At 38.3% G+C, this 23,115-nt stretch overlaps 1 protein-coding gene across 1 annotated transcript in view; it reads left to right on the top strand.

Moving 5' to 3' along the window:
- Positions 1–21,973, top strand: part of LOC137271975 (uncharacterized) — a 39,180-nt gene extending 17,207 nt beyond the window's left edge. Inside the window, exons 7-26 of the mRNA XM_067804352.1 lie at positions 5,416–5,764; positions 6,145–6,198; positions 6,714–6,808; positions 7,624–7,745; positions 8,398–8,487; positions 8,958–9,113; positions 9,832–9,868; positions 10,083–10,192; positions 10,902–11,038; positions 12,229–12,427; positions 13,590–13,719; positions 14,351–14,484; positions 14,872–14,952; positions 15,555–15,634; positions 16,294–16,479; positions 17,674–17,804; positions 18,205–18,247; positions 18,496–19,936; positions 20,127–20,149; positions 21,883–21,973. Of these exons, the coding sequence (XP_067660453.1) occupies positions 5,416–5,764; positions 6,145–6,198; positions 6,714–6,808; positions 7,624–7,745; positions 8,398–8,487; positions 8,958–9,113; positions 9,832–9,868; positions 10,083–10,192; positions 10,902–11,038; positions 12,229–12,427; positions 13,590–13,719; positions 14,351–14,484; positions 14,872–14,952; positions 15,555–15,634; positions 16,294–16,479; positions 17,674–17,804; positions 18,205–18,247; positions 18,496–19,936; positions 20,127–20,149; positions 21,883–21,973 (3,689 nt within the window). The remainder of the gene's footprint in view (positions 1–5,415; positions 5,765–6,144; positions 6,199–6,713; positions 6,809–7,623; positions 7,746–8,397; positions 8,488–8,957; positions 9,114–9,831; positions 9,869–10,082; positions 10,193–10,901; positions 11,039–12,228; positions 12,428–13,589; positions 13,720–14,350; positions 14,485–14,871; positions 14,953–15,554; positions 15,635–16,293; positions 16,480–17,673; positions 17,805–18,204; positions 18,248–18,495; positions 19,937–20,126; positions 20,150–21,882) is intronic.
- Positions 21,974–23,115: the final 1,142 nt, after the last annotated feature.

Here is a 23,115-nt window from a genome sequence, read left to right as displayed (position 1 = left end):
TAATCTATGTGGATGACGCCTTTGCTATTCCAGAAGACTGTCGCCATTACCTTCTGCACTGATCTGGAGGCTTTGAACTTTTTGGTCCTGGGAGAAGTGACATGTTTCCATTCCATGGATTCTTGTTTGCTCTCAGGATCATAGTGGTGGATCCAGGTTTCATCACAGGTTACTAGCCTAAAGTGAAAATCTTCTGGATTCTTGTTGTATCTGGCTAGCATAGAGTTGCTTCTGGTGACCTTTGTTTGCTTCATTTCATCTGTAAGCATTCTTGGCACCCATCTTGCGCACACCTTAGACATGACGAGATGTTCATCAAGAATTGTCTCGATGGATCCGTGTGAAATGCCTGTGGTCTCCTCTAACTCGTGGAGCGTGATTCGACGATTTTTTAGCACAAGTCTATGCACTCTATCAATGTTTTCCTGACTAGTGCTTGTTGTTGGGCGACCTGGATGGGGGTCATCTTCAAGACTCTGTCTACCATGCTTAAATTCATTGACCCATCGTTTGATGGTAGCAGATGAAGGGGAAGACTTCCCATAAACTGCTGAAAGCCTTTCTTCAATGTTCTTCGTCGAGTTTCCTTCAAGAACTAAAAACTTAATTACTGCTCTATACTCAATTTTATTCATTTTCACTGCCATGAGGGGGGTCTCTTTCTGTCAACGTGAGCTGTTCAATAACTTCTGAGAGTAGGATACCAAAACTTATATATCACATCAGCTACACCCCAAGGTGCAATGCACCAAAGGCTGTGACACCTGGGTGTGAAAAATAGCGCATATATTCACACAACTAGTACATGCTGGTATTTGTCCCTTGATTGTTTGAATACAATATCATTTTCAATGGGAACATTGTATTATCAATCTCAACTCCCTGGGAATCATACAACTCTTGCAGCCATTAGGCACAACAAGTTATTGCAGCTTTCCCATCCTTTCACAAGGTAGACCATTCAGTGGACTGGGACACATAGTGACAGTACCAAGTTTACTGCACATTACCACAACTGGATGTTTGCACATTTTCAAGTGGCCATCATCTGGTCCTATATCAACAGATTCCTGGGTTCTTTTAAGTGCACTAAGGTTGTGTACTATACAATTGGCGTTGTGACAACACTGAAAGTTTCTATAGAGATTTGAATCTATGATCGTTTGTTCAACAACTTTTACACTAAGTTGAATAAAATTTCACTTTATTTCATTTACTTTTTACCAAATTCTTTGGTATATTTTCACTGCAAACAGACTATAGTTCTGAGGAAAAAACATGAATAAGGAAGTCGTAGATTCTACACTTGACTAATAGAGGGCTTTTTAGTTCTGGTGTGTTTCCTGAAGAAAAATATGAGGTTGCATCATTTAGGGGATAATTCTGTGTTTATTAAACGCACACTTTTGTTAGTCAGGACAGGCGTCAAAATACATGGTATTATCAGGAGATTAGTATAGATGGTTTTCAAAGTAGAGCCTGTTGATTACCTATAGACTGCCTATAGACTCAGTGGTACTTGATTGAATTTGGAGCTAAACATGCAGTGTGAAGTTTCAAGTGTCAGATATTGCCTTGTTAAATCTACTGGTAGCCTAGCTCTACATTCAACACAGTATTTTTGTCTGCATTTTGTCATGCTAAATTGATTGCCGAATTTGGTGTCAGCAAAGATATTGAGTGAAGTAGAATGGGTTTTGTCCAAGGTTTTGAGTGGGTAGCTGGTCTTCTTTTAGGAGACATTAATAGGCACTGCCGTATCTGCTCAAACATTATATATATTCACATAGATATGCCTGTGGCAGGCATTTAAGGACAAAGCAACTCCCTAAGGAATAATGTAAACTACAAACAAATGGGAACATGTTACAATTTGATAGTCATGTATATAAACTTAAACATGGGGAGGTCATCTTTAATCCAAGGTCAGTGCAAATTTTTGTGTGTTTAATGAGCATTATAAGCAACAGGTTAGAACATTCATTGAAGCAAATGAATAAATATTCGTTGAGTTTGAGTGAAATGAAACATTGACAAAAACAGCGAAAAAGAAAGGTTCTGAAATGCAGCCGCACCACGTTGGATGCAAACACTCAAACACAACAGCCTAGTGCATGTGGAAGGCAGACTTATTTCATGTCAATATTGACATAATACCAACAGCTGGTATTGCATGTGCAAAATGGGCCATATCATTCAAAGGTACATGATAAAAGTTGTATTTTTTGTATGAATAATAATCCTTCTAACATACTTTTGTCTTAGTGGACTTACTGAACAAGTCTTTTAGTAAAAACTAATCATTGTCATTTTACACTTTTATTCTTTTAGCAAGAGATATTTCTACACACATTCCAGGTATTTGTCAGTTTGTGAGCATAGTATGTACAACTTGCTAATTTACTAATAACCTTTTAACGAATATGTTATTATAATGAAAATATGTTGTGAAAAAATTATCATTGTGAAGAATGAGACAATTCCATGCCTTCATCGTTCTAACAAAAATTTACGTAATTATAGCAACAATAATACAATGACTGTATGTCAGAGTTACAATGATCTTACTGCTAAGACTGAATATTTCAATTGGGGAAAAAGCTATGAGTGGGAATAATTTGATAAATCAAATAATCAATAAATTGATTTGTGGCAGAACACCAATCCTACTGAAACATGATCTATGATTATTAGACTGGCATTTCAGGGAGCAAATATTTTGATTGATGATTAAAGTTGTAAAAAGTTTGTGTGTATGTAAAACTGCCATGATGTATGTATCAAAGCACTTAATGAACTGTACATCCCTGATGGATAAGAATCTACGGGAACCTATTTTCGAAAGTGTCAATGATTAATAAACTTTTACCATTGTTTTGGTATTTGCAAAGCAACCCTTAGTAACAGGACATCATATTGGTGCATTGTTGCAAATAATTGAAGGTTTGTGTCCATTGTGATTAATTTAGAAAGTCCTGGGCTACTTTCTGTTTCAGATGTTGCAAATTAATTCATTCGGACCAAGGACAATCAATAAAATCTTGTACAATACGTGTTGTTTCTAATCACATGGAATTACTTGGATCTATCTAGTTTGAATCCCAAGGGTTTTTTAGTATACTTTGTTGGAGTCCATGACATGAATACAACTACACCTATGGTCCCCAGGACTTGCAGTGTGAAATATTTTATTTCATTCCAAATTTGTGTGAATGTAGGAAGTATTACTTAGGATTGGAAAATCACTGTCATTTTGTTGAAAGTATGAAAAGAATAAAGACCCTTTTCCTTTGCAGTGTTGAAGTTAAGTTTGATTTTTAATATGGAACATGTCAAGACAGTCAACGTAATGGCTTCTGTGTTTTATGGCTTCGACTTAGATGTGTAAAATCTGTTTTAACTTTTCAAGTCTCTTAACTGTCTATATTTCTTCATTGCAATATGCTTTTGCTAAACAATGGCTGTTTATGGTTTCTGATGATTGTATATCAACTGGCAGGTGCTTTCAACTGACTGAAAATAGCTATATTCTTTTGCTTATTTTACTGACTTTAATCCTGGAGTAGCTTATCCTCTAAAGTCTAACTGTTGGGTTTTGCTGCTAACTGTAGGTTATCTGATTGTAGGTAATGAACATGTTTGTAGGTCATGAACCTGATTATAGGTTGTGAACCTATTTGTAGGTCATGAACCTGTTAGTATATCATGAACCTGATTGTAGGTCAAGAAACTTTAGGTCATGAACCTGATTGTAGGTAATGAACCTGATTGTAGGTAATGAACCTGATTGTAGGTAATGAACCTGATTGTAGGTAATGAACCTGATTGTAGGTCATGAACCTGATTGTAGGTAATGAACCTGATTGTAGGTCATGAGCCTTATTGTAGGTCATGAGCCTTATTGTAGGTCATGAGCCTTATTGTAGGTCATGAACCTGATGCTAGGTTATGAGGGTCTGCCCAGTAGATCATGAGCAGCTCATGCTTCATGGAATGTGTGCGTGTGCGTGTGCGTGTGCATGTGCGTGTGCATGTGCGTGTCCGTGTGCATGAAGACATTGAAGTACAATAGGTTGCCATCGTGAAAAGCAACCTTTGACTCAAGTAAGGCCACCTCAAGCCATATGGAAAATAGGGTTTTAAACAAATTATCTATATTAAGTCACTGAGTGTGAAATGTCACCTAGGAAATTTGTAGCTATATGAGCCAGGACAAAGTCGTGGTCAGTCCAAATGGGTGATATTTTGCTGTGGTTCCAACTTGCTTAAGTCATAATAGTTGTGGGAGTTTAGGGCCTTGTGTTGCTATGGGATGGCTTGGGGATTTATGACACCAAGGGCTAAGAATTTTGTTTAACTTTTTATTAGAAGCAGTATCCTTTTCTCCTCATTAAAATCAGATGTTTTGTTTCATTTGATGAATTTTGTTTGTGAATATCTGATATCCTCAGATTAGGAGTTGGTTGCATCCACTGATGCTAGTCTCAGATGAAGCTTCTCAATTTTCTGTACTGAGGATCACATCTGAATTCAGTATCTTGAAAACATTAAACTCTAATGACAAGTTCTGAAAGAAGGTAAATATATAATTGCCACTGTATATTTAACACACCACATTATTTTTTAGTAGCGTCTACATATAAAAGTGGATTACCACAATTTGTTTTCGGTGTGGGCTATCTTTTCTACAAACAATATTCCAGATTAAACCAAAATGCTTTTGAAATTTAACAACTGCTGTATAGTATATGAAATCTGATTTTAATGCCATCATTTTATCCATCTCTGTTGACTAGTTATTTGTTGGTGTGATAAACTGTGCACTGTTTTTGGTCAATACACACTCAGCATAAGGTTGTAGCAGTGTTTAGGTCAGACCTAGTTACTTAGATATGGATGTGATGTACCATATTTCCTGTAATATTTGCACCAGGGTTCTCCAATAGCCATTGGGGTAAAGCAGCAGTTTAAGAAATAGGTGCCTGGGCTTTAATAAGTGCAATGTATGGTTTTTATAAATGTATTCTCCCATGATCCAAAAGAATATTTATTAAAGAATTGTCCCCAATTTTAACTCTCCCCAACAATTAATTATGGTACACCCAGTAAGTGCAGTAAGCGCCAAGTCTCCTATATGTATAGGGCCTCTAATAAGTACTAAGTCTGGAAGTCCATTGAAAAAATAAATTCCTGGGCACTTAGTTATTAGTTGAAATACGGTAGAATAACCCATTCTTGAACCACAATCTGTATCATACAGTTCACATAAATCAAAACTTATTACATAGATACGCTCAGAGAAATAGACCTATCATTATTTACCACACATCATAGTTGGATTTATGCAGATCGTATCTGCTAATATATGTACAACCATAGGTATACTTGATGCATAACATTGTGTGTAATCATCAGGTCTTCCCTACCTCCTGATGAAGAAGAGTTACACAGATGCCTACATCCTTCATGAAGATTCGATCAAGCGGGCGAAGAAGGAGTCGATTGATGGACTCTTCTATCCTGAAACAAAGGAGGAAGAGGATAAAATGAAGGGAGAAATGCCGATATCCCTGCTCAGTGATCCCAGGAAGGATATGGATGACACGTGGACCAAATTCTTTAAGTTCCAGCCTCTGTGGAAAATCAGAAACTACTTTGGGGAAAAAATTGCGTTTTACTTTGCATGGTCTGGGATGCTGATGACTACATTATGGATCCCTACCCTCTTTGGATTGGGCATCTTTATTTATGGATTAGTATTAAGGTAATTATTTCAAAAAGTACAATTATGACAAAAAATATTATAAAGAGAAAAAGTATTTCAAAAAGTTAAAAATTATTGAAAAAAATATTTTTACTGATGCTTTGAAGGGCATTATGGTTAATGTTGTTATCAGCAGCGATATGATTTACAGTGTATTTCGCACTACACAAGCTGTCAATATGAATATTTTATTCTTAAATGACTTGGTTGTATGGACACTTAGCAATTGATATTTGACATGTAGAGCTCAGGAAACTTTTCTTCTTAATAGTAAATATTTTGAACAAAATTTTGAAGACCATTTAGAGATTAATTTTTGTAAATGTCGGTAATTATTTACTTTCATACTCTACTCTACCCTAAGTCTCTCATATTTTCAGCATTAGTAAAAGTGAAAGCAGTCAGACTTTGAACAACGCTACACTTGTAGAAGAGTGAGTATATACTTGATCTTCAGGATGTTCAGTGTACTTCCGTCCAACACTGAGTCTACTGTTGAAGTGAATCCACTTGTAGCACTGTGGAAGAGTTTCATGACAGTCAAACATCAATATCAAGCCATATCAAGCCTTTTTTATATACCGTGTATTACCATGGATAAGCCTAATAAGGTCCTAACTTGACCTTTCAAATCTGTATCAATATGTCCTGTACATTAGCCGACCTACCCAAACTATGTTCATCTTCTCACTGTTGTCAGTCATCAGAGGTAGCGTGTCAAGGTTTCAGTAGCATGAATGAGCTCATGACATGTCTAGTTTAAGGTTTGAAGATTTTATTGTTTCTTCTGTTACAACTGTTTGGCAAAGTATATCAATGTAGTAAGATATCAGATATGTTTTTCTGTTGATCATCCGTTATTTTTTTCTACCAGGTCCCAATTCTGTCGAAGTGTCATTATCAGAGTAACTGTACATGGTGTTAAATGTAGACATGTCTTATTTTTCAGAATAAAGTCGAAGGTGACAGATGTACTGAACGTTATTAAGCAGGCCTTTGACAATGAAGTAACTCCATTTTTTGCCCTCGTCATATGCTTGTGGGGTAAGGCTCTCTGTGGACTAAAGGTCCGTTCTCGTGGTGTGATTTGTAGTGACAACTTGTAGCTTGCAGCTTCTGTTAACAATATAGATGGTAACAACTTTATTATTTGTGTACTTTTTACCTTGTATACAACTCCTATCTCGTGTATGACTTCGCAACATGGATTCGAGGAAATGAAACAGAACGTTATTGTCAGCCTACATATTGCGGTCACTAAGGAAGAAGAGAAAACCTAAATTGGTGTGGGTCTACAACTGGATTTTTAGGCAGAACACAGCTGTAGCTTGTCATTTACTTCGTGTCGGCAATTTCAGATTGTTTTGATGAATACTATATCTGTAATTCTTCATGTTTTACCTGACTTCCTGGGCTGGTGTGCTGTTGATGCATACCCAATGTCTTGTCCATTCGAATAAGGATGATGGTCCAAAAAGCTGCAGAGTCAGTAATTTTCACAGAATTGTACGCAGAATGTTAAAATTGGTGGAAATAATGTATTCCCAAAGAAACAGAAAACATATCTAATCTGATGACAGAAATAATTGAATACAATCCAACACAAATACCAACATAACTAAATACAATTAAACTCAATCAACGTCTGAAGTATGCAGATTTTGTTTTCTGCATGACTGAGTTGGAATTCTAACAAAGGAATAACCACAAAGCATTGGACAATTACTGCTGGTATCTTGCTTAAGACTCTATTCCAATATATTGGATTTAATATTTGATATATATAGGTATTGTTTTCTGAAAAGCTAGGAATTTGGGAAAAGGAACCAGACATTTTCTTCTTCTTCCACTGTTGCTAGGTACTGTATTTCTGGAGTTGTGGAAGAGGAAGGTGGCCCGTCTTGCCTATGAGTGGGATGTTGATGACTTTGAAGCGTCAGAACCAGATCGGCCCCAGTTTTTTGGCACCACAGTCAAACCTGTGAGTATTTAATTGAATGTCTAAAGACATGAAATCTTGTAAATAACTGCTGTAAGCATGGTAAACTTTCCTGGTATTAACAATATTCTGCAAGTGTATTATTTCTGCTCTCCAGAAATAAATGTAGGGAATATATGATCTGAAACTGTTTATTTGATCATTTCTGTTATAGTGTGTGCAAGAAACACCTGCTTTTATTTTATCAACATCAGATATACTTTCTGTACTTATCAACTGTAGTTTGTTGTGTTCCCTTAAAGGAAAGCATTTCCTTGTTACTGGGGCAACTTAAAGATGGTCTTTTAAGTTTACCCTGCAGAGTTATGTCCCTTGGACATACATCGATCCATACACTTCTCTATATTTACTTGCTACAGGCAGTGATCTCTGGTCATTTTATGCAATTGATCACTTTTTATTTAGGAAAAGGTCTTTAATTTACACTGATTATTGTCCTTGGTCTGTCAGCACAAAACAACTTATATGATTGGATCAAAGTGATCTTAGTGTATTTATGTTGTTAGTGAATTTAGTGTCATCACAATGCACTCAGTCTGCAGTGAAAAAGTTAAAACAAGGGCAGAATCTGATTGTTATCAAGCCGGTAAAGTTACGACTGTCAAGACCTGCAGGTGACTGTCTTATGTTGCAGGATCCTGTGACCAATGAGGATACGTGGTTCTATCCCCTCAGACGCCAGCTACTTAAGTTCACCACTTCAGCTTCTGTTCTCCTCTTTATGGTAAGTATTCATCTCCCACAAAGGAGGTTTCCGATCCCTAGACTGTTGGTGACTGAGGTGGTTCCAGAGTTGGTTCCTGAGATGTGGAACAATATCTTCTCCATCACACCATCACAAAGTCAACATGACAAGCTTCATACCGAAACTGAAAACAGCCCTAATAACTTATTAAAAGAGCTTTTGTCTAAGGGCCTCTGACTATCTTGATTAAGGAGCTACAGAAATGTGAATATTATTGTCGTTGTTATTGGAAAATGAGCAGTGCAAGAACTTGTTGGGACAGTGTTAAGATAGACACTGAGGTAGTCTAGTGGTTATAACCATATCTCAACAACATGGTTTTCATTCCCAAACAAGGTGTTTAGACAATTTCTGATAACTACTATCACTGTGCAACTATTTTCTTTCTTAAAACCTCATCAACCCAGACACAGTCCCTTGTTGATTCTTGCCTTGTGCCTGTCATGTAGATCTCCGTGGTGTTGATCAGTGTGACTGGTGTCATCATCTACCGTGTCATCATGGATGTCGACTTGTGCCCCGGCATCAGCGGAACTGAGTGCCTTCTCCTAACAACTGTTGTGTCTTCACTCCTGAACGCTATCTCCATCTTACTGCTTGGCAAGGTATGTCCTCTGTCACTGACATGGCCAGCCAGCTCTTTCCTCCAGCAACCCTCACGTCAAGGAACTACAGGATACATGGTTATATTCTTGGTTTACCAATTCTGTGCTCATCAGTTACTCAGTTTTCAACATGAATTTGAACAGTTTTCTTTCACGTGAAATTACTTGGATTAGTCAGTTATCTTTAGTTTAAGGTGCATAATCTTAATCTGAGCTTGATGCTTCATCATTTTATTGTAACATTTGTTACAAGTTACTTGTTTTTTTTAGTGTCTACTCAAACAATGTGTTTGATCATAGATAATACTAAGGAGACTACTCAGGGCCAGATCAGCATGAAGTGTATCTTGTTCCGCATTTTGTCCGCATGTGTACTCATCAGACAAAGATAATGTGAGCATGTGTGCCTTTATATAGAGAATGGTTTTGATGGCAGTGTTGTTAGTGATGTCAACAGGATGTTCTGACTTCACAGCTCTGCCGGTGGGGAATTACCAGTAGTAATGGCACCATTGTTGTGCCATGTCTGGTTCAATCTCATTAGTTTGAGAAAAAGAAAAGCACGAAATGCCAAAAAGTTAATTTGTCTCATGTTGGGTATATTTGGTAGCAGCCTCAAAATAATACTTGCTCCTGAGGTTAGAGATTGGACATGCGTTTTTATGTGTTTTTAAAATTTGCAGCAATTTTCTTTACACATTTACATGTGATTTTTCAGTTTTATGACAAGCTGGCAGTATGGCTGACTGACTGGGGTGAGCAGAGTTTTTGACTAAATCATCTATGAAATGATTGAGGTTTTTAATGAGAAATTTATGTGCTAGAAAATGCAACTTTCTGATATTTTGATGATTTAATGCGAATTCCCAATGGAACAAATAATGAGACAATACCAGTAATCACATTTTTGTTGTGTAACCATGGTAACCACATTTATCAACTACACTGTGTGCTTTGATACTTTTGCAGAGAACCATCGGACCCAGACTCGCTATGATGATGCTCTGATCATCAAACTCTTTGCCTTCCAGTTTGTCAACAGTTTTGCTTCCTGCTTTTATATTGCTTTCTTTCGAGGGGTAAGCATGAATATTTTCTCTCCCTCATAGCACATGTATGGAGAAAGTGGGAGGTGGGGTTGGTGAGCAACTGATGCGGTACATAACTGTGCAAGGCAGGAAATACTGTACGTTCTTCCAAGACTACATATCCATGAAGATTCGGGGTAGAATAGGTCTTTAGCAAACACATGTTTGCCATAAAAGGTGACTGTGCTTGTCATAAGAGGTGACTGAAGGATCTGGTGGTCATGCTCGCTGACTTTGTTGACACATGTCATCTGTTTCCAGTTGCACAGATTAATCATGTTAGTTGCTTCTTAAGAAAAGAATGTGCTTCTGAAGGCCAATAGTTCACCTTCACGGGTCTAATGAGTGTTCCAAGGTTACAGCATGTAGTCACACTACAGATTTGTGTGGAATACTCTGTAAACCTCCTTCATTATAAGCAGTGATCAAAAGGAGGCAGTAGGAAGTTGTTACAATATCGTCTTTGTCCAGTCGACATTCATGTTTCTCTGCTATTTGGATGTCCGAAGTACAGTGATGCTCACAATTAATGTACCTTTCTTCGTATTATAATTTCCTTTGTTGCTATCCTAGACTGTTGTTTCATCAAATATCTTGTCCTGAAATCATCTGACTTTAAATAGTTTCTCTTGAAATTGGCTGAACTTTATTGCCTTCATATTTGGTGATGGTGCCTAAATTAATCTAAATTTCTTTTCAGCGTTTTTTCATCCTTAACCGTGGTCAGAGTTATAAAGATAGTTGTGAGGGAACCTGCATGTCTCAACTATCCTTCCAAGTTCTTGTGCTCATGCTTGTGAAACCCTTCCCTAAATTCTTCAAAGATATAATTCTTCCGTAAGTAGACAAATTATGCTTTACTACCATCAGTCTGATTATAGAATCATGAATGCTCAATCTAATTAAATACAGATTAACACTGGTTCCATCCCTTTATGCAAGAACATCTGGTTAACATTTCTATAGAAAGCAGTGATCATTCTGGTGGCAAATAGCAGTGGCACATTTTCAGGATCTAATAAACTTTGGAAATTCTGTGATATCTTTACCAAATTTATGAATACATTTTCTTATCATTTTGAACCACAATGACTCAATATCCTGTTAAATGAAGTGATCAGAAGCCTGAAAGATTATCTTGTGTCAACCTGTACACACTTTCAACAGCTAGTCTTTATGCACAATGTGAAGGCATTGTCAGTCAGATCTAAGCTTTTTTAATCAGTTTAGCTTGCTTTGATGGACCAATGAAATGACTAACAAGAAGTGGATATCGGCCAATCAGAAAGCTGATTTCTTGAGCATTACAGAAAATATTTTCCAACTTCAGTCCCAGACTATTGACTCAATATTACAAAACTAACCCAAGAAAATTCTGGAATACCTAACGAGTGATTGAGATGCCCACTGGCTATGAAAGTTCAAATACTTATCCCACTGAAGTGAGAAAGAGATGCTAATATAAACATGATCAATCATTTAGCCTGGAACTGTTGTTCTGAATACACTATGTCCACCTCATCAAGGTTGCATGGTCTCAGGGGAGGTAGGGTAGCTTAGTGGTTAAAGCATTTGCCTGTCACGTCAAAGACCCGGGTTTGATTCCCCACATGTGTACAATGTGTGAAGCCCATTTCTGGTATCACCTGCCATGATATTTCTGAAATACTTCAAAAGCAACATAAAACTAAACTCACTCACTCACTCACTCACTCACTCACTCACTCACTCACTCACTCACTCACTCACTCACTCACTCACTCACTGCATGATTTCACAACTTCTCCCCATTGTAATTTCTCTCATCAAGGATAATGTTACATGCTTGGTTGAAAGTTCATTGAGATGCAATGTCCTCAAATCTCAGTTTGCATTTGTGTGAAAGTAGACATGATTTTAATGAGATTATTACAGTTATTAGTTATGTGAGTTATTATAGATGTTGTCAGACCTTCATTTTCATGGTTCCTGTCATTGCTAGTGCAAGTGGCACATAAGTGTAAATTAACTCACCTATTACGTTGCAGATTTCTAAAAATGCTGTGGCGAAAACGTCCTTGTTGCCGCAAGACAAAAGTTGATGAGGTGTCTGCAGATAACAAATCTGCTGGTGACGAGGCCATGAAACATCAGAGTTTTCTGGAGAGGGAACGCCTGAAACCCTCTCTGGGGGACTTCACTCTCGGGGAGTACACTGAGAAGGTCATACAGTATGGCTTCCTCATGGTAAGTTGGTCAAGGCCACATGTGTGATGGAACTTTTGCAAAAATTCATGTCGATTTTGTGAAAACTACAATGAGAAACATGATTTGATTTCATTGAAATGCACAGCTAGCCATGCTAATGCTGATGACTTATTGGTAGCTCACCTGGCTAAAAGTCATTGGAGATTATATGGTTGTTGCTTGTCCTATCATGTGAGATGTTGCTTGTCCTATCTGACAGACCTTTGATCTACCTTGCCCGTTGAAGGTATCACTGCTATTGAACTGAATTTGTTTGTTTGTGCTTCTAGATAATTTGTCTCTAAAACTTTCTTACACAAATCCAAAATAACTTCAGATGGCAGGGGCCGATTTAAACCTATCACGTAGAGCAATTAACGTAATGAGACGATCCTGTCGTGGTGTCATTGATTTTGGTCTACCATGCCCAGGTCTCGTTGCAACCCCACCCGTTTGATGGTACTTATCCCACAGGCGTGAAATTACACTTTTTGATTTCCCCATCTGCCGTCCCCCCATCTATCATCCCCACAATTCTCCATTTTGTTGCTTCACCAAGATACTGCCTCGGAGGCATTTCTGTCAGTAAGTGTCAATCTCTATTGCATTAGTGATTGCGACTTCTCCAGTACATTTACAGGAGTTAACTTCTGTATGCACGTGTAGCATGTGCTGGGCATGCATTATGCGAAATTCCATCGTCATTGGGTCATTGGATGTTGCGTTTGGGAGATACGCCACAATAACGGACCCTGTCACAGTCAAAGTTATCTACATTCAATTTCTTGGTTCCCTTATTTTCTGTCGGTAGTATATATGTATAAGGCTATGCTGATGTTATCCATTTATTCATGTATCTCTATTTATGCATGTATCTCTGTATATAGTGTTTCTGATAAACAGTGTTTCTTAAACTTGAATTGAATTCAAATCCAGTTATATACATGGCTGCCATCAGGTCTTCATAACTCATTTGAACTACTACACCAGATTCAATCAAGTCTTCATAATTCTGATGAGCTACTCCACTAGATGTTTCCAACTGCCCCAACATAGAATTGGTGTCTGTTAATATAACTTCATCATTCATGACTTCTGTATACTCTGTGATTGAGAAACATTAAGCTTGCTTCAATATAAGTTGTTATGTCTCGATGTGCAGCTGTTCGCAGCCTCCTTCCCCCTGGCCCCGCTCCTGGCGCTGATCACCAACCTCATCGACATCCGAGTAGATGCCAAGCGACTGCTTTGGTTTAATCGGAGGCCCATTGGCTTCATCGCTCAGGACATTGGTTAGTACAGAGACAATAATGATAAATGTCCATTGAAACTGAAATACGAGCTGGTACAATCAGTATGAACAAATGTAGATGGCACATCTAGACATATATTTTCAACATTCAGTGAAACAGTGTTTCTGCAAGGTCTCCAGATATCTGTGTAATGACATTCTGTCAGTGATATATATGATTTGTATGATCCTGGTTAAAATTGGTCATCAGCAGCCCATGCTTGTCGTAAGAGGCGACTAACGGGATCAGGTGGTCAGGTTCACTGACTTGGTTGACATGTCATTATATCCCAGTTGTGTTGATGCTTATGCTGTTGACAACTAGATTGTCTGTCCAAGGCTCAAGTATTCATAGCTGGAAATATTGCTGAGTGTGGTGTTAAACAACAAAAGTATACACTGTTAGATGATATTGGTTGCCCATGTGGCCACATCATAGAGATGCATCAAGTTAAGGGTGCATGAAATCTATGGTCACTTAATTGCCCTGAATCTGTTTCTATCTTGTCAGCATCATATGTTTATCTTTGGTTAGCAAATGTCAGATCAGTTAATAAAGCTGTCTGCCCCCATCAAGCTGATTCGTACTTTTTTGGAACTGTTACACTCACCACAATGTCATCTGTTTGTAGGAATGTGGTATGACATCCTGACGTTTGTCAACTTTTGTGGTGTCCTGACGAATGCTTTCCTGATAGCTTTCACCTCATCTTGGGGAGCAAACTTCGACCTTGTTGGGAAACTTTGGGTTGTGATCGGTTTTGAAGTAAGATGGGCTCATAATCATTTGTTTCTTTAACCATTTTTGATCTGTAATTCGCATTTTGTCGTGAAATGTTTGGTGACGTTCAGAGGCTGGTCTGTGGAATCAATACATTTTTTGTTGGTAAATGGAAACTGTTTTGAGATTAAAATGTTAAATTTGCTGTGCAGAGTGTTTTACATTTGCTGCCAGGATTTGCTTGCCTGATTCCCAGATTCATCTTGATTATGATCTTGTGTCTGTCAGCTTCATAGCTTTGTGCATGGTTTCACCAAAGCAGCAAACATACGTCATTATGTAGGAAATATCCAGGCCTTTCATGGTATACGTTGCTTACTGTCCAGAGAGCTGTTAGTCTCACTCATTTGGAACTGTCTCTTTATCACGTAGCACATCGTGTTCCTCCTGAAGTACATCCTGGCCTACATGATACCAGACGTGCCCATGGAAGTCCGCCTTGCCATCAGACGTGTAAGTTCTGACTAAAAACCCTGAATATAGTCTGTTTGCAGTGAAAATGTACAGATGAATTTCACTTGAAACAAAATGATAAATCGAATGAAGTGAAATTAAGATTGCGAATCCTCATAATTTCAACTTGCCAAGTTTTAAATCTCAGAATTTTCTTTGACTTTTGGATAAAGTTTAACAATCAGTCATAGCTTCAAATTGCTTTTATTGGTTTGTATTCTAAGGGTATAAGCGCAGTAGTTGGAACAGTGAAACAAAAAGGTTGAGGTAGTATTTGGAATGTCTTGTGGTTCAGTGTGCAGTTTGGTTGTCTCATTGATTAAGGGCAGGTTTGTGTGTCTCAGTGGTTGAGGGTGGGGCTTGGGTGTCTCAGTTATTGAGAGTGGGGTTTGTGTGTTTCAGTGGTTGAAAGTGGGGTTTTGGTGTCTCAGTGGTTGAAAGTGGGGTTTTGGGTGTCTCAGTGGTGAAGGGTATCGTTTAGTGTCTCAGTGCTTCAGGACGGGCTTAAGAGTCCCATTGGTTCAGGGTGTTGATTGATCACTCTGAAGTTGCTGCTGACCGTTTGGATGGATGTCTGATGCTTTGACATGTTCTGATTTCAGGAAAGGTACCAGATTAGGAAGAAACTGGAGGCTGGTAGAAATACGAAGATGGATTTCACTCATCTGTATCCAGAGGCCAGGTAGAGTTTTGTTATAAATGCTGGAAATGGTGGAAAAAAAACACAGTCGTGATTCTTCTTATAGCGAGACACAGAATGTTGGAATCTGACATGAACATAATGATGACATTTTGTCCCCATCAGTAAGGGGATTAATATGTTGACTGAGTTAAAAAACTATCAAACAAAACATATTTCTTTAATGTTTTAGATATTGCTGCATATTTTATCATGGTGTATTTTATCCTTAATCTGACATTTTTCATAGGAATCATAAACATGTTGAGTTTGCAAACCATCAGACAAAATCTATAATTTTAGTGATTGCTGGTTATTTTCTCAGTTTGTTACCACCATGCCTATGTTAGTGAGATTCATCAACTTGGTATATTGTGATAGCTGTGTCAGTGCAAGCTTCACTCCCACAATGATCACTGATGTTGCTGTAGTGCTGGTTAAAGTGACATTACGCGCTATTCACTCAGTATAGGTCTCTTGTATTCTCATCATTTACTGCTGTTCCTTTGATTTGTTGAAACTGAAATACAGTGTGGTGAGCAACATCAAATCATCGATATTTCTTACTAGGGATATTTGTTATTTCATAGTTGTTGTTATTTTCCTTTGAAGGTGTAATATGTCATAATTATGGTGGTCCTTTCTTTATTGATCACATGTAGGTCACGCTTGGCTTCTGAGAACGCGGATGACGATGTGAATGACAATTCGCGTGGTACGATCAACGAGTCCGTCATTGTGGAGGAAACTCCAGAAGCAGCAGGACCCAGTACGTTACGGAAACGACCTTCGGCCAACAACCTCTGGTATAGCTCAGAAAACACTGCAGTGTTAGACTTGGATAAGAGGTAATTTGGAGCAGATCCTGTCATCCTTGATAGTCTTCAGTGAATATCTTCTGATAAATCACCACTAGTATCCTGAATGCATCCACAGCTTGGTGTCTATGATGGGAAATTGAGCTTACCAATCACAAGGCTTCTGTCAAAACTCACTGGTGCTGCTTTTATCCAGGGACCTCTGTTTTATCTAAGTGATTAGACTTGGCATCATAATTGTTCCAGAAGTACCTTGTTAGAGGTAGGAATTCTTCCATATATTATTTTGAGGTTTCATACCTGTCAATTTGTCTATGTGATATTTTCCCTAAATCTCAGTCGCCCAGTGGGCAAACTTTTGTGGCTGCAGCCGCCATGTTTGTTGACATTGGCAAGCTTTGTTGTAACGGTTTAACTGATTGGCTACAGTGAGAAGACGGAGCCAACAAACAGATGTAGTACAATTATCCGACTGAGCCATTGATGCTTCCAGCTCAAGATTTATCATAATGTATGCCCTGGAGATTATGGAGGATGAGATCCTGTCAAGTGCAATGATATTCCTTTTGTAGTTTTGGATTGGCAAGTACTGTCAGGTCTCATTAATCCGACCTCCATTTATCCGACAATCGGCTTACTCCAACACTTTTGTTGGTATCAAATTGAATAAATGTAACTTTGTCTCTTTCATTTGTCCGACATCCTCGTTAATCCGACAATTTGATGTGCAACGGGCGATGTCGGATTAACGAGACTTGATTGTATGTGTTGTTGAACTCATATGCATTTATAGGATTTAGTATTCTAATGTTAAACTGTAGTTCATTTAAGTTAAAATGACACACATATTTGAACTGATTGTTCAGGTTATAAAGATTTGATTTAATAATATCATGACTGAACACTTGAGGACTGAAATAGTCACATGGAGTATTTAGCAGTAGCCTGGCTGACGATGAGGCAGTACAGATTTTCCCTCTCTCTTTGCTTATATGTAGTATCTTAATATTTACATGTATACCATTCATTTCAAAACTCTGGATCAGGAGTGTCATTTCAGATTTGCTAATTTTGCAAGGATTTTATCATGTGCCCTTTTCACAGCTCACAACCTCTCTTCTCCGAATCTGATGCTTATCTTGATAGGCATGTTGACAATTAAAGCAGATCAAAGAATTTCACAAGCCAGGTTTTTAGTGTAGTTATTTTTGCCCTTTGCGATAGTAATGGCATAGTCAGCATGTCTGCTATTAATCCTAATGGAAGTCGGCTGCTACGGTCCCAGACGTCACGAGAAAGTGAAGAGGAGACAACTCTGTCGACCTTGAAGCACTCAGAAACTATTGATGACATAGGTGAGATTTTATTTGATGTTGAACACCCTTCAGTCAGCTGACGTAGGGTTATTTGGTAAGGGGAGATCATTCCATAGGTGGATGGTAACCTCAATTTTTATTTCATGGATGGAATATTTAAAAATGTTCTCTTCAAATCTGATGGAAAAATCTTACTTATTCCGAAGATATGCCTTCATCCTACAGTCCCAAACATAGCTGAGGATGAGTTCCTGTGTTGCTTGGAGACTGAATGAATATAATTGGTATCAGTACTCAGTATTAACTGATTTTGCTTCTATAACATAAATAACAAGTTGCAGGACTCAAGTGTTGTGTATTTGATGATATTGAGTTCAGTGTTGATCACCAATATAATATGATTGACCGACATTTGTAGTAAAAGTTTCTTGTTTTGCAGATGAAGAGACTGAACCTGTGAACTCTACAACACCCAAACCTAGGTACAAAGATTCCCAGTGCTGAAGTGACGGTTTCCTGTTGGGTTGGTCTCCTACCTTTAGCATCACTAGCTCGTCTCTATCAGTAGCTCACCTGGATAGAGTTGGCTAGTTTCCATTCCAGCTGTAGTTAGCCTGGTTGGAGTTGCCTGATATCTAGCAGTAGCTCTCCTAGAAGGAGTTAGATGATCCCTGTCAGTAGCTCACCTGGATAGAGTTAGCTCATCTCTAGCAGTAGCTCAAATGAATAGAGTTAGCTCATCTCTAGCAGTAGCTCAACTGGATAGAGTTAGCTCATCTCTAGCAGTAGCTCAGCTGAATAGAGTTAGCTCATCTCTAGCAGAAGCTCAACTGGATAGAGTTAGCTCATCTCTATCCGTAGCTCAACTGGATAGAGTTAGCTCATCTCTATCCATAGCTCACCTGGATAGAGTTAGCTCATCTCAAACAGTAGCTCACCTGGATAGAGTTAGCTCATCTCTAACAGTAGCTCAAATGGATAGAGTTAGCTCATCTCTAGCAGTAGCTCAACTGAATAGAGTAAGCTCATCTCTAACAGTAGCTCAACTGGATAGAGTTAGCTCATCTCTATCCGTAGCTCAACTGGATAGAGTTAGCTCATCTCTAGCAGTAGCTCAACTGGATGGAGTTAGCTCATCTCTAGCAGTACCTGAACTGGATAGAGTTAGCTCATCTCTAGCAGTAGCTCAACTGGATAGAGTTAGCTCATCTCTAGCAGTAGCTCACCTGGATAGAGTTAGCTCATATCAAGCAGTAGCTCACCTGGATAGAGTTAGCTCATCTCTAGCAGTAGCTCAAATGAATAGAGTTAGCTCATCTCTAGCTGTAGCTCAACTGGATAGAGTTAGCTCATCTCTAGCAGTAGCTCAAATGGATAGAGTTAGCTCATCTCTAACAGTAGCTCAACTGGATAGAGTTAGCTCATCTCTATCCGTAGCTCAACTGGATAGAGTTAGCTCATCTCTAACAGTAGCTCAACTGGATGGAGTTAGCTCATCTCTAGCAGTACCTGAACTGGATAGAGTTAGCTCATCTCTAGCAGTAGCTCAACTGGATAGAGTTAGCTCATCTCTAGCAGTAGCTCACCTGGATAGAGTTAGCTCATATCAAGCAGTAGCTCACCTGGATAGAGTTAGCTCATCTCTAGCAGTAGCTCAAATGAATAGAGTTAGCTCATCTCTAGCTGTAGCTCAACTGGATAGAGTTAGCTCATCTCTAGCAGTAGCTCAGCTGAATAGAGTTAGCTCATCTCTAGCAGAAGCTCAACTGGATAGAGTTAGCTCATCTCTATCCGTAGCTCAACTGGATAGAGTTAGCTCATCTCTATCCGTAGCTCAACTGGATAGAGTTAGCTCATCTCAAACAGTAGCTCACCTGGATAGAGTTAGCTCATCTCTAACAGTAGCTCAAATGGATAGAGTTAGCTCATCTCTAGCAGTAGCTCAACTGAATAGAGTAAGCTCATCTCTAACAGTAGCTCAACTGGATGGAGTTAGCTCATCTCTATCCGTAGCTCAACTGGATAGAGTTAGCTCATCTCTAGCAGTAGCTCAAATGGATAGAGTAAGCTCATCTCTAACAGTAGCTCAACTGGATGGAGTTAGCTCATCTCTAGCAGTACCTGAACTGGATAGAGTTAGCTCATCTCTAGCAGTAGCTCAACTGGATAGAGTTAGCTCATTTCTAGCAGTAGCTCAAATGGATAGAGTTAGCTCATCTCTAGCAGTAGCTCAACTGGATAGAGTTAGCTATTCTCAACTAAACTTTTGATCCTATATTTAAATATGTAGTTCACCTGGATAAAATTATAGCTCACCCAATTAGAGGTAGCTGATCTCAACTCCGGCTGTACCTCTTCTAGATGGAGGTTGCCAGTCTCTATCCGTAGCTCACCTGGATAGAGTTAGCTGATCCCAACCCAGCTGTAGCTTGCCTTGATAGAGCTAGCTAGTCTTAACTTAACCTGTGACTCACCTGGATGGTGCTTCTTTCTTCACACGATGTTCACTCATCTGCCTAAAATTCACCAGTCTTTGCTCACTAAGACCTCACCTTTCACCTGCATGTTATTACCTACTTTTCATTGTCTGTTTTCCATGTCTATCCCATCTACGTCAGTTTGCACTTTGTAATAAAGTCCATTCCCTTGCATGCATTATGTGTGGTTTGTGTTGTGATTCCTTCTAAACATGGGTAATGGAGGGTGTAGGGGTGATTGTAGCGAAATGTTGTTTCATTTTAAAAATTATTTGAGTTCTTACTTCCACAATGATGATAATTAAAAGGAAGAGGAAAGTGAACAATTATTATTATTGAAAAATACCAGTCAAAACAAAGTCTTCCCAAACTTAATATGTTCCTTATGTCTTCTGACAGATTTTAAGAGACAAAAAATATCTAAACATGAATGAGGAACTAGATTTTAACTGACAGGCTTGAGAAAGTGTCTCAGCTTTCTTTCACACTTAGTGGTTGATTAAGAATATGTTGTATTTTTTAATTTTGGCTGATGTGTTTTTCTTAAAATACAGTTAAAAGATGGCCTTACTTATTCTCTCACCTGTCTTGTACACGTATTGATCATAGTTTTGTCACCTGCTCTAGAGAGACCCCAGGCCCGGGATATGGTTACGAGCACGTCATGAAACTTTGTTTGGACAGCTGACCTTGATTGGATATTTTGTTCTATCATCCCCTTTTCTTCCCTACCAGACTGATTATTTACAGACATAGAGCTGATATAATTTTGATATCTTTTTAGTAAAATAAATGAAGGAAAAAGATTAATCATCAGCATCACGGAATGTCTCCTTAGCCGATTTGTATGCCAGTGGATTATCATTAAAGACCTGTTCCTAGATTTTCCTAGATGCTCTGTTAGTGCTAAGATAGTCATAACTTAATGTTAAGATATGGCAATTATGACAGTCTTACTACCTGGAAAGCTTTGAAAATCAAGGTCCTTCAACTTTAGTCCAGTAGATTTGCAGGTTTAGCTTGATTTGCTTAGATGTTTTACTTAGATAGTCCAATAGATTAGCAGGTTTAGAGAGGACAGTTAATACTGATATCTAAATGTGTTCACACTCTTGCCAAAATACAATATGTAATAAAATGTACACACTAATGATACTACTCATATCACACCTACTTTGCCTGCCTATCAAGTTCTTGTAATGGTGTGAAGTATGTGAACTTCACATATCCTTTACAGTTTATGCAAATATAAGTGGTCATCTTTCGTATATATTTCTCAGGGAGATGAGAATGTACGCTGTTCCTTCGACCAAGGAGTTAATGTGACTCCATATCAGTGGATAAGTTCTTTTTTAGAAGTTGGTGTGATGAACGATGGGAAGAGTTCTATGGCTGCACAACTTCTTTGTCATTAATGTGGGCAACATTTCCAAGTAACTACTAACACCAACATCAACATGTTTATTAATAATTAAGAGCTTGTATGCCCATAGAACTCTCCCCATTGTTCATCATATCAGTGGATGAATCAACTGTTGTGTTCCTTTTGATCACATTACATGTATTTTCGGCACCATGAAGGGGAAAGGTAACCATAATCACTCACTCACTCACTCATGGCTGTGTTATTGGTTTTGCAGGCCGCCTGATGTAGTTTTGCCCAGCTACAGTGGTCAGAGTCGCTCAGTGTGGACCATGGACTACCAGAAACGAGGGTCCATGGGCGAGTAGCCTTGCTCCAAAGCTTTACTGAATGCTGAGCCCATGGATGTAAAGTAATTCTGTCCTTTGAAGAGTCAGGTCTAGATAAGCAGACAGTACTGCCCCAGTCTATTATTTTGTAGATGCTATCATTTAAACTATAATTCTTTACCTTAGAGACTCGTGCAAGTCTAATGGGCGAGTATATAGTGTAGGTATAGAGGTCAAGGTTATCCCTGGACCGAACTGGACAACATGTCAGCAAGCAGACAAGGTGAGGTTGTCACAAGAGAGCTGACTACAACTACGACACAGACAACCAAACTGTTCCGGAACAAAGCTTGTACATATTCTAATGAACTGTCATCAAGCACTGATGAAGATCAGAGTTTCTACAGCAGCAGTAGCATCAGCTCCATCATCAGTTATGGAGTCTCTCCACATTATACTCAGTAGTGTCCGGCAATATTTTATATTTGATGATCTGTCAGATGTAATGACATGTGATATTTTCAGTTGTTACTTATAAGGTTTGTTTCATACATAATCCACTTTTAAATATATAAAGTGTACATTAGCTTTACTTGTAACGAGACAGTACTTTGATAGAACAATCAAGTCTTTTGTTATTTATTATGCCTTGTCCATGACACACTATGCATGTTTGTATATACTGAATATGGATATCCAAAATTTGTTGCTCAATCTCATTGCTTGACTTTTCTTAACTAGCTTTCAGCATCACTGGCTTTGTACATTGTTCAAGAAGATTTTATTACATAGATAAAATGTAAGGAACATATTGACATTTTGCAAGGAAACTTGGCAGGCCACACATATTATATTTCACGGTTTACTTAATTTATCAACGAATACTCCTTGGTGATATGATCTCACATAAGATACATGCTGATTATGTTTTGAGGACAGAATTTAAATTTTCATGATTACCATGGTGATATCTGTATGTGACTCCATCTGTCGGAGAAAACTTGGTGTATTTATAAGAATTGAGACAGACAATATGTAATGCATGTCATCAATGAATTACGGAAAGTTAGAGTCACTTTTTTCATGGTTCTTTTAATTTTTGTATTCATCTAATTTATCAGTGGCAAACTGGCCAGATTAATAATGATAAACTATTCTTATTTGTATTTTCCTTTCTGGTT

This window comes from Haliotis asinina, chromosome 2 (assembly GCF_037392515.1).
Source record: "Haliotis asinina isolate JCU_RB_2024 chromosome 2, JCU_Hal_asi_v2, whole genome shotgun sequence".
Lineage (NCBI taxonomy): Eukaryota > Metazoa > Mollusca > Gastropoda > Lepetellida > Haliotidae > Haliotis > Haliotis asinina.
The sequence above is the reverse complement of the archived record's forward strand: the minus strand, read 5'-3'. Positions and strand labels throughout refer to the sequence as shown.